Source organism: Petaurus breviceps, unplaced genomic scaffold, assembly GCF_028583685.1.
Source record: "Petaurus breviceps papuanus isolate PSGF00001 unplaced genomic scaffold, PetGlider_PUasm1.0 78, whole genome shotgun sequence".
Lineage (NCBI taxonomy): Eukaryota > Metazoa > Chordata > Mammalia > Diprotodontia > Petauridae > Petaurus > Petaurus breviceps.
The window spans coordinates 1,061,821-1,080,035 of record NW_027186502.1 but is presented as its reverse complement, the minus strand read 5'-3'; the positions used below and the strand labels follow the sequence as shown (position 1 = coordinate 1,080,035).

The 18,215-nt window shown below is 37.0% G+C and overlaps 1 protein-coding gene across 1 annotated transcript in view; it reads right to left on the bottom strand.

Moving 5' to 3' along the window:
* Nucleotides 1–18,215, bottom strand: part of ANO2 (anoctamin 2) — a 573,391-nt gene that overhangs the window by 143,122 nt on the left and 412,054 nt on the right. Inside the window, exon 16 of the mRNA XM_069106084.1 lies at nucleotides 5,183–5,254. Within this exon, the coding sequence (XP_068962185.1) occupies nucleotides 5,183–5,254 (72 nt within the window). The remainder of the gene's footprint in view (nucleotides 1–5,182; nucleotides 5,255–18,215) is intronic.

Here is an 18,215-nt window from a genome sequence, read left to right as displayed (position 1 = left end):
AAAGGAAAGGAAAGGAAAGGAAAGGAAAGGAAAGGAAAGGAAAGGAAGAAAAAGAAACAGAGAAATAAATTCTATTAAAAATAACCACAAACAGACCTTAATAACAGGACAGTTATTAATTGCTTATGTTTGGGTCATCCCCAAATAAATTAACTTAGTTGTTCAATGTTATATCATTCAAATTACCAAAAGATAACTTTATAGAGCTAGAAATAATAAAATTCATCTGGAGGAACAAAACATCAAGAATCTTAAGGGAAATTATAAAAAGAGTGAGAAATAAGGAACCTAACTGTACCAAATCTCAAACCATAATACAAAGCAGCACTCTTCAAAACTATATAGTGCTAATTAAAAATAGAAAAATTGATCAGCGTGACATAATAGAAACACCTTTGGGTTGTAATGATTCAGTATTCAGCAAGACTACCCAGGAGTATGGAAAGTGGTCTATCAGAAATTAGGTTTTGGTCAACATTGTATACCACAATGAGCTCCAAATGAATCCATAACCTAGATATTAAAGCTCACATCATTTGAAGTGATATAATAAATATGATGAAGAGAGAAGGCTATTTCAATAACTGAAGAGAGGGGCTATGAGGGGCTAAGTTAGGGTGGTATCTATGTGAGTGAAAAGAAGAGAAAAGAGGTAAAAGATATTGTGAGGTGGTAGAATAGTTTCAGTGTTGGCTTTGGAGTCAGGAAGCCCTGCATTCATATCCATGTAACCCTAGGCAAGTCAATTAACCTGGAAATCTTGCCTTCAGAATCTTGACCTTCTAATTAACCTCTTCAACTTTATACTGCCCTCAATCTTTGAATCCCTTAATCTACTGTTTTCTAGCTTCTCATTTTGTTTCAAAGGTCAAATTCCTGGAGCACACTCAACATCTACCTTCTCTGTTCATACTCAAACGCTGTTGAACCCCACTAGAGGAAGAAACACAAGTATACTAATTCACCCACTCCCTACAATGGCTTTGTCAGAATTTTTTCCCTTCTTCCGGCTACCTATATTATTCTCTCAACCTCTTTCTTAGTAGATAATTTTGCCTCCAATTTCACTGGGGGTGGGGGGAAAGGGTCATCCATAATGACCTCCCTCTCTTCTTATATTCTGTGCTTCAAATCACCTTAGCATTATCCTCTATTTCTTAATTTTCATCTCTATGCTGATGCTGCCAAAATCTACAAATCTAGCTTATATCATTTTCTTAATTCTTATATCTCAAAAAGCTCGGTTTGGCATTTAAAGTCATTCTAATTATGGTTACATCTTATCATTCTGTGTTAATTACATGTTACTTCTATACTCACACTATCCACTTCAGTCAACCAAGTCTTTCTGTGAACAATAAATGATATTGTGTTTCCTCCATGATTTTATACAAGCTATCCCCATCCCTAGAATACACTCGTTCATCTCTGCCTCTTTGAACTTCTACCTTCTCCTTTCTTTTCTTTTTTTTTTTTTTTTTTTTTGCGGGCAATTGGAGTTAAGTCACTTGCCCAAGGTCACACAGCTAGTATTTGTATTAAGTGTCTGAGGCCAGATTTTGAACTCGGGTCCTCCTGACTCCAGGGCCAGAGTTCTATTTACTGTGCCACCTAGCTGCCCCCAACCTCCTCCTTTTAAGGCTCAGCTAAAATGGCACCTCCTTTAAGATATTCTCTATCTTTAAGATATTCATTCAGTTCTTAGTGACTAGTCTTGAAACATTCTATCTGTTTTGTATATTGGACAGTCCTATTGTTGCCCAGGAGATCAAGACACTTGGAAGCAGATACCTGGTGGTTTCTGGCAGAGGTCGCCCAGTATTCACCATTCCTTGATTCCTGCTGAGGTATATGCCTTGACCATATAACTGACTGGCTGGACTTTGACTACCAAGCTAGCCTCTCTCATCTCAAGAGATCATAGGGAAAAGAAGTAGAGGAGCACAGCAAAAAGTGGCAGCCAGAGGCAGTATCATGATATCAGCAGTGATAAATTCCAAGACTGGCTCTCTGTGAGTGGACTGTGCATGAAGCCTAAGAGGGATGGTTGCTTCATAGCCAAACCCCCACAGGATTTTATTTCCTATACTTTTCTACTTTGTCTCTTGTTGGAAATAGTGACAAATGTGATTAGGTACTGCACTGCTAATGCAGAAGAGGGAAGCAATAATGGAGCAGTGAAGAGAGAATTTTAAAATGTACTTTTTTTTTTCACCAGCAACCCACTAGCAGCACAGAGAGAGGACATTTTTTGGCGACTCCTCTAGGTGATAAAAGAATGAGTCAACAGGGGGCTGAGCTAGACTGGTATTGGAGGAGAGGTCTTAACTATTTTCTTTTCCAGTGTTTCCAATGACTCTGTTTGAAAGGAAAACCACACCTTTAGAGAAAGGAGGGACCAAGAAAGTAGGTAAGAGAAAAAGCTATACCCTAAGGGGATGTGACTGTACTCGTGCAAATCTGAGGGAGGCACTCGTTCATCAGTACAGAATAACACTACAATTAGCACATCACTACTACATGTGTATGTCTCTGTGAACTTGTACTATTCCCTTGAATCAGGACTAAGACTATCTGAGTCCTTCATTAAGCAGGGAAAGGAATATAACTACTGTTCCCTTAGGATGCTTGACTCAAGCTTCTCATAGGGCTGGTTATCAGGCAAAATATAAGAATCCTATACTAAATGTCTGGCTCATGACCTGGGGGCTAGAAAATGGAATCTGAGCCTAAGTTGAACTCAGGAAGGTTGGGGTTTGTCTAGTTCCTAGAGAAGACCTCTGACCTCTTCTGGTAACAGCTAACTTATATAAAGCATGGTTAGTAGAATGAGCAGGCACTCTGGGAAAGAAGCAGTATTGTCATTATACTTGCATATGCTCCCCATTTGCATACTTTAAACCTGAGTACCAAGTCTTGCTATTACTCTGCAATATCACATCCTGCCTCTCTTTTCCTCCTCTAGCATAACTGAGGCTACAGGTAGGGGAGAAGAGATAGAAGAAGAATGAAAATTCCAGGGTCTTGCAGAGTAGAAAGATCACAACCACTTGGACAATGTTTATGCCTCATATTGAGAATTGTGCTCTTTGGTATTGAAGTCCTACCTATTGACTCTGTTAATAATAAAAATACCACATTGGTACCTGTTTTGGGGGAAAAACAAATTCCACTGAGCCAAGTTTATATGACTACTGCTCCCTGAAACATAATACATTCAAAAGGTGAGGGTAAAAATCAGTCAGTGGGTAGGGATTGAGAGCCAATTTCAATGTGACAGTCACAAATATAAACACACCTAAACAACAAGTGATGCTCTGTAGAGAGAGGAGGAACGAAAGAATAGAAATGTGCTTATTCAGGTAACCATTGAAAATTTGGTATTTAATACTGCCCCAGTGGGGCATGCCCCAATTGTGAGTATGGGACCATCAGCACCACCTGGTGGTTAAATGAACATTTAGCTAAAGCCTAGACTTTAGTAGAGGAAAAACTGAAACCAAGAAAATGGAAAACTAGGTTCCACACTAATTGATAGTGAACTTCACCATTTTTTCTATATTACCCTCTCGCACATGCTCCCAACCCTAATAATGAACCAGGGATGGGGTAACCCTTGACCTAGTGGAACCTGGAACTATTGAGTATGAAATAGAACCTAGTCACTCAAAGGTAGAGGGAGAGACTGACTACAAGCTTCATCTTTCTGAGTTATTCAAATACTTACTCCATATGTCTTTATTTTCTTGTATCATTATCATCATCTTTTTCTTCAAATTAAACAAAAAAAACTCTTTTAGATAGTAAGTTCCTTGAAAGATAGTGTTATAAATTATCTTTAATATATGTAATAGAGTGAACAAGTATTGAAAACCTTAACCACTTTCCTAATATTCCCACCAGTCAGACCTCTTATAAAGAGATTGCCAGTAAGTCAAAAAATAGAAATCAATAATCTTAACCAACAGTCTGGTCTATGAAACTTAGTGCCAACTTAATTCAATTTAATTAGATTCAATTTAATGTAGTATTGAGAACCTACATATAAACCTGGTACTGAGCTGGGTACCATAAAGTTTACAAAAAAGTATGTGACATTATTCTTGTTCTCGAGTTCCATGAGGGGGGAGGTCACATCCCATCTGAATTCTGTATCTTACCTAGTCTCTACACTACATGCTTAATTAAATATTTGCTGGTAAATGGATGAATGGATGATGATGGTGATGACAATAATGAAAATTTTAGGTCATAGTCAATGATCATTCTTAAGTAAGCTAGCAACACTTTCTTAATATCAAGATCCATTCTTTGCATGAGAACACTCCTCCCCATAATTTAATGTGTAGTCTTACCTAGAAATCTCTTCAGGCTAAACTACACTAGCAGGTCCCTAAACAAAGTTTACCATTTCCTGTATCTATGCATTTTTCCCAGGTTATTCACTGTGTAAAAATGGATTTCCCGATCATATGCCTTGCTAAAATTTTTCTTGATTAAATAAAAAGGGCGCCTTCCCTGAGAAGATTTCCTTGAGTCTCCTCGGTGTTTACTCTCTCAAATTTATCTGGAATACTATGTCCGAATTTTTTTCTTTGTCTGAATCATTCCAATGCCTCAGAGAATCACAGAATTTTAGTTTAGAAAGAACTCTAGAAACCTGGACAAGTATGGATTCAAAAAGTCTCATGCATTAAACTTAGTTAATACATTTGGAAAATTATGATCCCAAGATGCTTCCTGACATGAAAACACTGTTATTTTAAAAGACCAGTTTCTCCTGGTGATGCTATATCATTGTAAACCACGGGATACCATAATCTCTGAAGAATCAAATCTGTCCAGTGACCAAAAGGACAATGCAGAAATGCATCCCCAGTGATAATCTATGCACAAGAAGTAACATAGTAGCATTCAGAATTTATATAATGGGAAAATGGGGGGGGGGGGAAGGCAGTCATTAAGCAAGAGGGAGGAATAACTAGAACAAAATGGACAAGAATAAAGAAGGATGAAAAGGGTGGACCAGGATAAATACTAACAGAGAAAGTATCTCTGAGTCTCCAGAGTGCTTAAGAGAATGCTTCACAGATAGTAGGCAAATAACAAATGCATACTTTTAACTGAATTGCATTGAACTAAATTCTAGCTTCTTGAGAATTCAAAGATTCAAGGACATTACCATGAACAAGATTGAAGCAAAATTCATCAAGTATCCAGGTAAACGGTCTTTCCAAGTCAACCTGTCATCATCCTAAAAGGAAACATAAAAATTAGAACAAACATCAGCAAACAATCATGTACATATAATTCTTGTGTGTCTTGGGGTAAGTTCTAATATATTCATATATTCTATAGTTATTTTGAATGGAATTTCTTTTTTATCTCTCTTTTTTTGGTAATCTAAAAAAGGCTAATTATCTTTGTGAATTTATCTTTATTGGTTATCAATTGTTTTAATTACTTTCAGGAATCTCTAGAGTTAAGTAAAATGTCATCTCAATAGTAATATTTTTGTATTATATGCCCATATGGTTATTTGTATAATTCTATTTCTTGTCTTATTGCTATAGCTAATATTTCCACAACTGCATCAAATAAAAATGATGATTTATTTTTGCTTTATTATTGCTTTATCCCAAATTTTATTGGAAAAGTCTTGCATTTTTTCAATTACAGATAATGGTGTTCTAGGTCTTGTTTTACATCATGTTACAGAAAGTTTAATTTATTCCTTTATTTCATTCATTTTATTTTTAAAATTTTATTTATTTATTTTATTTCATATTGATTTCATTCCTTTATTTATATAATTTATTCAGAATATATTATTAACCACAAATGGATGTTATATTTTGTCCAAAATTTTACCTGATCTATTGATATAATCATGTGATTTATGTTGTTCTAATTATTCATATGAATTATTAGGTTAACAGTTTTCTGAACTAAACCTGAATTACAGATATAAATTCAACCTGGTTATAACATATAATCTTTTAAAATATGTCACTATTGGGGTGGCTAGGTGGAAAAGTGAATAGAGCACCAGCCTTGGAGTCAGGAGGACCTGAGTTGAAATCTGACCTCAGCCACTTAACACTTATTAGCTGTGTGACCATGGACAAGTCATTTAGCCCCAGTTGCCCTGCCCTCCAAAAAAGCAAAAAAAAAAAAGTCACTATCTTCTTTGCTAACATTTTATTCAATGTTTTTACATAAATATTCATTAGCTGTTGGATTATTGTTTTCTTTGTTTTATTTCACCTTGTTTTATGTATCAGTACTATATTAGGCTCATAAAAACAGTTTGGTAGGATGACATTTGTTCTGGTTTCACAATATTGTAATTAATTAGAGTTAATTTCTTTTGCATTTTTGATAGTATTCACTTGTAAATTCATCTACCCCTATTTTTTCGTTTGTGAGTTCACTTGTGGCTTAATTTTTCTGTGATTAAATTATTTAAATACTCGCTTTCTTGTTCTGCTAATTTGTAAATTTTGTTTATGTATATATTTTGTAAGTCTTCTTCCATTTCATTTGTCAGTGCTATTGGCATATAATCAAGCAAAATATTTTCTGATAATTTCCTTTGTTTTCTTTTCAACTTTGTTCTGAATTCTCCTTTTTCATTTTTTCCTGAATATGGGAATTTGGTTTTCTTCTTTTTTTCCATCAAATTAGCTAATGCCAATTTTAATATTTTTTCTTTCAAAAAGTATTACTAATTTTGTCAGTTTATTTTTTGTTTTCAATTTTGCTAATTTCTTGACTTCCAAGAATTTTATACTATATTTAATTTTGTTAAAATATTTTGGTTCTCTGGGGATTGTGTGTTTATCTTACTCATATTTGTACTTATTTTATTTTATTTTATTCTTTCTCTATTTTGTTGATTAAAATGGTTAGAGATATATAGTTTCCCTTAATGAATGTTTGGGTTGCATGCTAACAGTTCTGGCATGTTGTCAGATTGTTATTTTCTTAAATGAAATTATATATTGTTTTTATGATTTCTTTCCTTGAGCCAATACTCTTTAAGATTATGTCTTATTTTTTTTTCATTTAAGTTTGAAGAGTTTATTCAAATAACATTTTAAAAATTATATTTGTTACTTCACTGTTGTCAGTAAATGATGAATTAAATATTTCTGCTTTTCTACATTAGCTTATGAATTTTTAATGCCCAAGCACATGCTTTATTTTTGTTAAGCTAAAATCCAAGTCTGAGATATATACACACATTTTTTTATTTTCATTCTGTAATCACCAGAGATCTATCATATCTAGTTTTTCTAAAACCCTATTCAAGGATTTTATGTGGTTTTTGTTAGTTTTTATTAAGGTATGAAATGTGCTTGTTAAAGTCTCCAACTACTGTGGTTTTGGTATCTATTTTTCCTTGTAATTCAATTAGCTTTTCCTTTAAGTACTTATATATGATATCATTTCGTAGTGACAATATTTCTGTATGTATGGGGCCTTTAAGGATAATGCAGCTTCTCTGTTTATCTTCTTTAACCATGTCTGTTTTTTAATGTTGCTTCATATGAAATCAGAATTTTCACCTCTTTAAAAAAATTTGCCTGAGACGTAAAAAATTTTACTTCCATCCCTCATTTTGACTTTCAGTGAATCACTATGTTTTAGATGTGATTCTCTTAAATAACAATATAAATATTGCTGGATTCTTCTTTCTAATTCATTCTGCTACCTTCCTCTATTTTCTAAGTGAGTTTATTCTATGTTCATTAATGGTTATGATCATTAATTGTAAAATTAATTGTAAAAATTAACTTTTTTCTTCCATAAAATTCTCTTATAATATTTTCATTCCTCCCTTCCTTTAAAAAAAAAGAATAAGGTAGGCAAAGAAAATTAATATAATTGACATAGTAATCTATACTTTAAGGTGATATAATTGTACTTCACTACCACATCTTGTTTCACGATATTCACATCTTGATTACTGTTCTTACACTGTCCTTGGAAGATGTACTATGTGCTAAACACTGTGTTAGGCTCTGGGACTGTAAAGATATAAAACAATTCCTTGGTCTTGAAGGACCTCACATTCTATCATGTCAGATAACATACATACATGTAAATAGAATAAATACAAAATAAATGCAGTAGTAGTTTAGGGCAGTTGGGGGGGGTGGCAGTTAACCTTCAGGTGGAAGATAATTTTAAAGGGGGGACGCTGTTTAAAATAGGAGTATTCCACTGTGCACAATGGAAGGATAAGATACAGTTGGATAGGGATGTTGAGGCATAGCACATTGCTGATGGATGTACAACAGTAGGGATTGCATATGAAGGGAAGCTTTAGAAGTACTTTCCTGGTCTAATGCAAATAACAGGGAAGAGGGAAATGTGTCAGTTCTAAGGGGGATTCTTGGAAGAAGTGGGATTTGAGAAGGTATAAATTGGAAAGTATAGTTGAGAAATCAGAAGGATAAGAAAAAAAAACTATTTGAGTTTCCTTTATACACAGCCAAACACCAAGACCATGAAACCCCAAAGACCTCTGTGAATCGAAGGCAGTATGATAGAGTAAAAAGGATGCGGGATATGGAAGCCAAGAGACCGGACTTGAGATTCAGCTCTGACCTTAAATAATTCACTTTATTTCTGTAATCTCCAGTTTCCTTATCTATAAAATAGGGATAACACTACCTGCGTAGGAGTATTATTTCCCAGCATACTTAAATGGATCAAAAGAGATAGTGAATTTAAAGGGCTCTTATACAACTTAAAAGCATTGTGTAAATGTCAATTGTTATTAGGGTGACCAGACCCATGTGACAAAGTGTTCTAGAAATCAGCACCAGGAGTAATGAACCTAATGCATTTTTGACTCCAGATGCAGCCTATTGTGTGCATAAATTACTCTGGGTGTGGGGGCTATAATTTAAGGTGGAGATAAATAATTCAGGTTGTCAGCACTGTAAATTAACACACCTGCTGGGATGGGATGGGATGGGATGGGATGAGGAGAAGGCTCCTGGCTGTTTAAATGCATTGCTGAAAGATAGCTGATGCTTCTAAACCAAAGTCTCTTATGACAAATTAGCCTCTGACTCCACAGAATCAGAGCGTTCCAAAAATCTAAAGGCTGGAAAAGAACTCAGAAGTCTCTAATCAAAAATCCCCTCTACAATACACACCACACAAGTGTCTTTCTAGGTTTGTGCTAATTCAGATCTTCAATGAGAGAATCCACTACCTCTCATAGCTGTCTAGTTCACTTTTGGATAATTTTAATTATTAAGAAATTTTAGAAATTTTACTCCCTCCAACTTCTATGTATTGTTCCTAGTTCTTGGTGCCATGTTTATTCCCTCTTCTAAATAAGGATATACAATCACAGAATTTAAGAATTAGATGAGAATTCAGTGGCTATCTGGTCCAACCAATACCTAAAAGAAATCTTCACTATGACCTGAAAAGTGGCAATCCAGTTTCTGCTTGGAGACCTCCAAGGAGAAAAAACTCATTACTCTTTCAAACAGCCTATTCTACTGGTGGACAATTTGAATTTTTATAAAGTTTTTCTTATGCATCAAACCTAAATTTGCTTTATTTTTTTTTTACCACTTGCAACTTGTCCCTCGTTCAAATCTAATCCATTTCTCTAATGATAGTTGTTCAATGGCTCAAAGAGCTTTTCAACAGCTCAAAGACAATTATTATATATCATGTTACTTCATCTTCTGTTTTCTCGACTAAATATTCCCAATTTCTTCAACACATCTTCCTATAACATGATTTAAATGTCTTTCACTATCCTGAATACCCACTTGTGAACACTCCCCAGCCATCAACATCCTACTAAAATTGTGGCAGCGACAAAACGAACACAAATATTCCTAATTTGATCTGATGATGGCTGCATAAGAGATATTCTCCCCTTTGTATACCTTGAATCTATATCTCTTTTAGTACATGTAATACATTAGCTTCCAACTCACATTTTTGAGTTGTCTTGAGCTTATAGTCTATGAGAAAACCCTCAAGGTATTTTGAGATAACTTGCTATTGAATTTTGTCTTCCTTGACTTATATTTGGGAAGTTTATTGTTTGTACCTGAATATGAGACTTTACTTTTTTACCTTTAATGTATTTCATCTTATTAGGGTTGGTTAGCCTGTTTAGATCTTTTTGGATACTGACTCTGGCATCTGGTATGTTAGCTATCCCTTTGAGTTTTGCATCATCTACAAATATTCATCATCACTAGTAAGCTATCTATACCTTTATCCAAGTCATTGAAAAAAATATGTTAAACAAAACATGGTTAAGTACAGACTTCTGGGGTATTCTACTGAATAGCTCCTCCCACATATACACTGAAGAACTGTACTGCATTACTATTCTTTGTGTTGTAATAGAACAAGCACTGGCTGTGGAGTCAAAGAACCAGGGTTCAAATCCACCTTCTTATTCTTACTAACCCTATGATCTTGGACAAGTCACTTGACCAAAGTTTCAGTTTTCTCATCTGTAAAATAAATGGGTTGAACTTGATGGCCTCCAAAGTCCTTTCCAGCCCTAGATTTATGGTCGTATGTATTTGAAGAAAGTTATCATGGGCCTTCTAAGTCTTTTCTTTTCATCCCCATCCTGTGCCACCAGTCTGCTAGTCTGCACATACTTTGACCACCCTATTCTCTCACAGAAAGATTTCAGCCTGGGCTGTGCCTTTCTTAAAGTGTGCTTAGAATTGACTGTAGACTGCCCAAAACAGCCTCTCTAGGGTAGAGCACAGGAGAACTATTATCTCTCTCACTATGGATACTACCAACCAACTTAAAGCAGATTGGGATCAAATGAGCTTTCTTTGACTGTCATGTCACACTATCTACTTACAACATCCTTGCAGTCCACTAAGCAAAGTATAATCCTTCTTCCTGAAGGGTCTTTCATTTTCATAAGAACTGTTGTCTATCTACACATGATTCTGTATATATGAAGTTGACTTTTCAAATCTAAATACAAAAAATTAAATCAAATTTCAACTGAATGTTCAATTTCATCTTGTTTGATCCAGCCCTTTGTCCAAACCATCAAAACCAGTTTAACTGTCAACTATCATCCAACATGTTAGCTTTCTCTTCATCTTTATGCCATCTGCAAACATGAGAAGCATGCCATCTATGCCACCATCTAAGGCATTAACAAAAATGTTGGCTAACACAGGGTCAAACGCAGCATCATGAGAACACCAAACTAGTTTCTCCTCCAAGCTGGTATTGACTTATTTGTGACTCTGCTGTTATCCAACTAGTTACAACTCTGGCTAACTATACCAACACATAGCTCATATCTTCATATTTATACACAAACAAAATAAGAGACACTGCCATTTTTTTTTTTTTGCTAAAATCTAGGAATGCTATGTTTAGATGACTCCTCAGGTCTCTCAATTGATTACCCTGTCCAAAAAAGGAAATGAAGGTAGTCTGGAATTACCTATTTTCAATGAAGCCAGTAGTTTTCATCTGGGCTTACTTTGCTAGATGACTTAACTGCAGATATACCAAGTAGTAATTCCAATTTTACATTTATTTTTCCTTATATAAGAACCAGGATATGAAAGATCTTAAGTCTATTAGCTGAGTATCAGGCAAAGGATATAAAACCGTTTAGCTTGAGGAGAAAACTCATGAGTATGATAACCATTTTAAAGCAGGAAGGGTTGTTATATTATGCACCTTCTAAGAAGGTACATGATATCTGAGGAGAAGGAATTAGACCTTTTTTGTTTTGCCCCCCATAGGACAAACAAAACACAATGGATGGATATTGTAGAGAGTTAAATTTTTAGACTTCCCGTCAAGAAAAAAGTTTCTTAATAGTTAGACCTATCCCAAAGCAAAGTGTGCTGCTTTGAGAGGCAATGAATTCTTCATCACTGAAGATCTCAAAAAAAAAGCTAGATGACTACTAGTTAAGTATGCAATGGTAGAGATTCCTTTAGGTGTGAGTTGGATTAGAAATGTGCTCAGATCCTTTGATTCTGACCAAGCTTACTTAATATGTTTCAGCTAAGATGGTATAATGCCAGTGTGATATTCACCATGCCAAGGGTGGCTATGAATAAGGTGGTGTAGTTGTGCATTACAAAATGTAACAGGCTCTCCACATGGTAAACAGAACCAAAACATTTATTTAAACACCAGAAAATCGAATCCCAACACCAGAAAGTCAAATCCATCAGTATCCAAGAAGTTATTACACATAACCAATGCAGCAAACACCAACATTCCCAAGCCTTCTCTCTGTCAGGCCTTCAAAGCAAAACAGGCCCCCTTAAGCAAAAATGTCCCTTTCTTACACATGCTAGTTGCTCAGCTTCCACACTGCTTGCTCCCAACAGTTCTGGCTCTCTCTCCTGTTCCTTCCTGTTCCACCCTTCCTTTTCCACCCTTTCAGCAAGTTCTATACCCTGCCCCCTCATTGGGTTCCATGTGATTACATTTGGCCTATTAGGGGGCAGGGAAGATCTCCAAATTCCCATTACCATTACAGATGGAAGAACTGATTAGTCACATATTAGAATGAATATCACTGAAGGAGTGGCTTTAACATGTGCTCTGTATGTTAACATATATTGTTGTAAGTCACAAAATTTGATGTTATGTTTAATTGATGTGAATGTAGTACTGATATGCACATGCTAGCATCAGCATTTTGTATTTATCACTAATTATTGCTTTTATGGCATGTATTCTAGTATTTTGTCTTAGGTATGCACCACCATAGCTATATGCCTATGATATCTTTTTTTATTAATTATATTTACACATATGCCATATACCATTTTGTATGTCATTATTACATGTATTATATTTCATCTAATTCATGAGACATATTTTGATGTGTACAGTTGTCTTATATGCAGTGATTATATGCCCTGATGCATTGAAAGTCTTCAGTTAATAGCTAGTGTCATGCAATACTACCGTGAATGTCATATATTAAGCACATGGGAGTTTGTACCAAACTTGTTTAACTGTGCCAGATGCATTACCTATGTGATTTGTCCATTTTTGCATGTTCCTGTGTATACTCACTGACATTTTCATGTATACCATTTGATTTGTGGACACTAGAAATTTTTCACCTATGGGAGGATGTGGTGATGAGCTCAAAGTTGCTTTAGCCTTGGTTGACCATTTCTTTATATGAAAATGTAAGAATGTGGCTAGACGGGTAGGAGAGATCTACTCCCTTGCCATCCTCTGCAGCATCTCCCCAGCCCTCAGGCCACCCCCAAAACCATCTTAACTGCTTGACTGCTTACATAGCATGGATGATCTGATAGGAGTCAACAACTTGATCCTTTCTCTCTCCCTTCCTCCAAGCTTTCCTTCCTTCCTTTCTACTTTTCCTTCTTCCCTTCCTCTTCTCCCTTTCTTCCTCCCTGCCTCCCTCCCTTCCATTCTTCTTCCTTCCTCCCTTTCCTTTCCTCTGCCCATCCTTCTTCATGAGAGAACAGATAGGGTTTAGTATTGAGAAATAAGTGGGCAGGCCTGAACCCCACAGCTGTTTGGTGGTAGTTGAGTGAATTACCCCTATATGGGTAATCATTAGATATATAAAGATACATATCTAGTGGGAAATCAAATTCATTAAGTTTAGGGAAAGTTCACCATAAGTTTTCCTTTGTGAGGGTTCTAGTCTGAAGAATTCTATTCTTTATCTTAATGATTATGGTGCTTTGGGGGAAGGGAGAGGGAGGAGGAGAAGGAGGGGGGGAGAGAGAGAAGGAGAGAGAGAGAGAGAGAGAGAGAGAGAGAGAGAGAGAGAGAGAGAGAGAGAGAGAGAGAGAGAGAGAGAGAGAGAGAGAGAGAGAGAGAGAGAGAGAGAGAGAGAGAGAGAGAGAGAGAGAGAGAGAGGAAGGAAGGAAGGAAGGAAGGAAGGAAGGAAGGAAGGAAGGAAGGAAGGAAGGAAGGAAGAGAGAGATTGGCCACTCCATAAGGAAAGTACAAAAATAGGCAAGAAGGCTCTTCCCCCTGCAGTACTCTTACTGGTAATCAAGCTAAGGTAAGGTAAGGTCAGCTATTCTAAAATAAGTTATAAAAAATAGGCTTTTAACCAAAAAAGCAAGGTGGGACCCATTTTTCTCATGAGGATAGTCCTTTAGCCAGTCTTCAGCTGAAGTCAAAAGCTGCAAACAATGAAAAACTCCAGAGCCACCTGCCCACAGGAGCCCATGCCTGGCAGTACCAGTATAAGCTACGTGCCCAATGGGGGAAGCATCCAGACAATTAGCATTCAGCTGAGATAGTGACTGGGAGAGATGTATCTGGTGGAAAAGCGTCCAACAGAGATGATTCGTGAGACTAGGAGCATGCAGGCCCTGTGAAAGCAGCATCATGACATCACTACAAGACATCAATGGCTTTGCGGCCCCCGGATCATGAGGTGTCTCTGTATGTGTGTTCTGCTGCATGCATTTGCCCCATTTGCATGTGCCATGGTCACTCCTACTGCCTACATGTGGACCCCTTCAGGACATATTTTCTCTTTCAAACATTTGCCTTAATTACATGTGTTCCCAAAATGTGTGCCTTTCTGTGCATCTGTCCTGGCTACATGTGTTTGCCTCTCTGTGCATATGGCCTTGGCATATGAGTTCCCAGTGTGTGTGGCTCTCCACATGTTCTCCATATATGATTATGTTTCAGATTGATGTGTGTACGTGTGTGTGTGTGCATTTGTTTATGTATTTGTGAGAGACTGTGCCTCAGGTTTATGGAAGAAACTTTTTATTGATGTTTTTCCAACTACGGCATTTCATTAATTTCCTTTGCTTTGAATGACACTGGTTGGGGCTCATGAGCTATGATATTAGCAGTGACAGACTCACAGAGTACCTTGAAGCTGGCAGGGGCTTCTCTGGGGGACTTGCTCTGTGATTTGGGGGACCTAGTCCAAATACTGTAACTTCCAGCCTTTAATATTTTTACACCATGACATCATGCGGTTTCTCTCCTTCATTAGTCCACAAGATTTAACATAAGGCTTTGTACTGACTGTAGATTTTGGGCTAAACAGCCTCCTTGGGTAGCAAGTATGCCGTAAGGTTATTCAAATCAATAGCAAGTGATGGAGATAACCCAGCAATGTATGCATGAAGGAAGGTAGGGCTATGGTACCAAATCTCACACATCCAGATTCCTCAAAGGCACTGGCCAAAGTGTGTGTATACATGTTTGTGTGCATGTGTATGTACATTTGACTTGGGAGAATAAAATACATTTTTAAAGGTTCTCCTCCAACAAAGTATCTTTAAGCCATGTCGAAACCATAGAAGATTCTTTGAAAGATGTAACAAGGGAAGTAACTTTTTTTTGGTGACCTTCTGATTATTACTATCAAAGGGGTATAAGATATACAATCCTCTTTTTTTCCCTATTCTACTATGTTATGAAAATGCTTGTTTTATTTCTTAAGCTCAGAATAAAATAAGTAAATTTTTTAACAACCCTGTAAAACAAATACATATTAAACTTTATGTCCAATTCTTTCTTTCGATCTTTCTGATCGAGAGACTTGGACAATAATAAACAAGTAATCTGAAAACTTAATTAAAACCTCAAACTCTTCTTTATGCATCTTTGGACTGCATTCAGACATAAATTATGAGAGGTGCACACAGATATAAGGACAGTTGTGATTTTTGGAAAGAGCATTAACATTAAAACTCAACACTCAAATTTATGAGCCATGATAACAGGCAAATCATTTATGCTTTCTAGTATTCAGTTTCCTTATAGGCAAAATAATGATGACAATATTTTGCCCCCCTGGGTTGTTATAAGGAAAGCATTTTTTAGAGTTGTAAAGCAGTATGTAAATAATGCAATTCAACACACTCATTTTACAGATAAGAAAACTGAGTTCTAGGTAAGCCATTTGCCTAAAGCCATACAGAAAGCAAGAGAGTCAGGACCCTAACACAGGTGTCCTGGCCACCACATCACTTTGTCTCTTGTTTCGTGTCACTCTTGGGGATAGAACAGAAATTAATAAGAGAATGTTAGAGAAGTAGATGTTTGTTCAACATAAGAAAAAAAGCTTTCTAATAGTTGGAACTAACAAAAATATGAACTGCTTCTAAGCTTCCCATTCCTGGGAACTAACAAAAATATGAACTGTTTCTAAGCTTCCCATTCCTGGAAGCATTCAAGCAGTGCCTGTGTGGTCCTATATCAATGATGCTATAGAAGAGATTCCTACACTGTGAAGGGATTTGCAATAGCTAACCTCTACAATCTCTTCCAAGCCTTAGATTCTCATTCAAGGTCCTGCCCTTATACCTCCTTAATTCTGCCTTCTGTAATTCCATTCTTCCCTCTTTATTTCTATTTTCCAATGCTCCCCTTTGCATTAGGCACAATTTCAGAAACTTTTCCAGTGGTCTCCTTCACTTTGGTTTCCCCTCACCCCACCTCACTGAATAACACACAGTTTTATACTCTCATAATACCCTTCAGGATGCCTGAATGCCTGTGATGCTCCAGACCTTCCTTTTTCTTTACTGGCATATCAGATTTGTCACAAGTTCTAGCATCACATCATCCCCATTAGTCCTTTTCCTTCTTTTCAGTTCTCGTAAACATGACCCTAGTCCTCTCTCTGGCCATGTAGTGTAGTGGATAAAGTTCTGGGACTCTTGGCAGGAATTCTAGTTGGAATCCCACCATGAATTAGGGTTAGTTAGGGAGGGAGAATACCAGAAGTTGGGAGCATCAAGAAAGGCTTTTTGCCATCTTGAAGTAAGAGAGGGATTCTCCAAGGCAGAGGTGAAAAGGGAGTACATTACAAGTGCAGGAGAGAGCCAGTGTGCAGAAGCTTGGAAAATGGAGGTGGGCTGACATGTCCCATACAAACTTGAGCCAGGGGTGGGGAACCTGTGGCCTTGAGGCTACATGTGGTCTCAAGGCTATAGGTTCCCCACCCCTGAACTAGAGCATTTCCAGAAAATGTTCAACACTTGTACTTCTGTATCTGATATTCCCTTGGCCTAGAATGTCCTCTTCTCCCCAAATTTTATCTTTCTAAACCCTGCCCACTGTCTGAAGTCAGTTCAAATGCCATCTCCTCCAAGGAGCCTGCTCTGATCCCTTTAGTTAGGAGTTTCTCTGAAACTTAACACTTTAAAATTTTTTTTCCCTTTTTTTGCAGGGCAATTGGGGTTAAGTAACTTACCCAAGGTTACACGGCTAGTATTTTCATGTGTGGGTGTTAAGTGTCTGAGGCTGGAACCGAACTCGGGTCCTCCTGACTCCAGGGCTGGCACTTTACTCACTGCGCCACCTAGCCACCCCAAACTTAACACTTCTTATGTACATTCCATCCCATATGTTAGTTATTTCAGTATCTGTCTTATATTTGCCACAGGTTGTAAGTTGCTTGAGGTCAAGTAGTATATCTTAATTATCTTTTTATGATCTCCCAGCACCTAGAACAGAGGGATGTACTAAATGCAGCACAGCATATACAATGTGATAGATTTCTGTTTAATACATACCTGTTGAATGAGTGAGACAATAAATGAATGGTAACACTCATTAACCAAATTGTGAAGTTTGTGCATAGGGCATGCATCTTTTGCAAGTCACAAGAGAATTCCAGTTCAAATCCCAAAGCAGTGAACTAGACTCTTATCCCATATCCTTCCCTAAGGGGCCAACACAATCCCAACTACCACGTAAACACGTCAACCCTCTCCTCATATATCCCTGGGAAATCTCAGTCAGTCAGAGTTGACAGAACTTAATAGCTGCTGGCTAGGAGCACTGTCTGAAATATAGCAAATGGCTGGCACGTGGCCCCCATAGATGGAGCCATATGTTGGCTGTGCTGGCTGACTCTTCTTAGAATAGAGCCCCCTAGGAAGAAAGTAGAGCCCTGATGAGCCAATATGCCTGCTTACATATCAGCTGTCTCCAAGTGGAAGTAGAAAGTGGAAAAGACCCAGGATCTGAGACAAGGTCGTTGTGGGAGCAGAACAAAGAAACATAATTGGTGGCTAAAAGTCTCTGACAGTTTCCTGTTCCTAGATCAATCAAGTATAGACAACTCTGTTGAGCTTTTACCCTTTGTGATGATCTCACTTCTACCTTTTGTGTTTCTTTCTTTTGGGCCTGATTTATGATTTTTATCTGCTGATATAGCTGTGTAACTTACAGTAAAA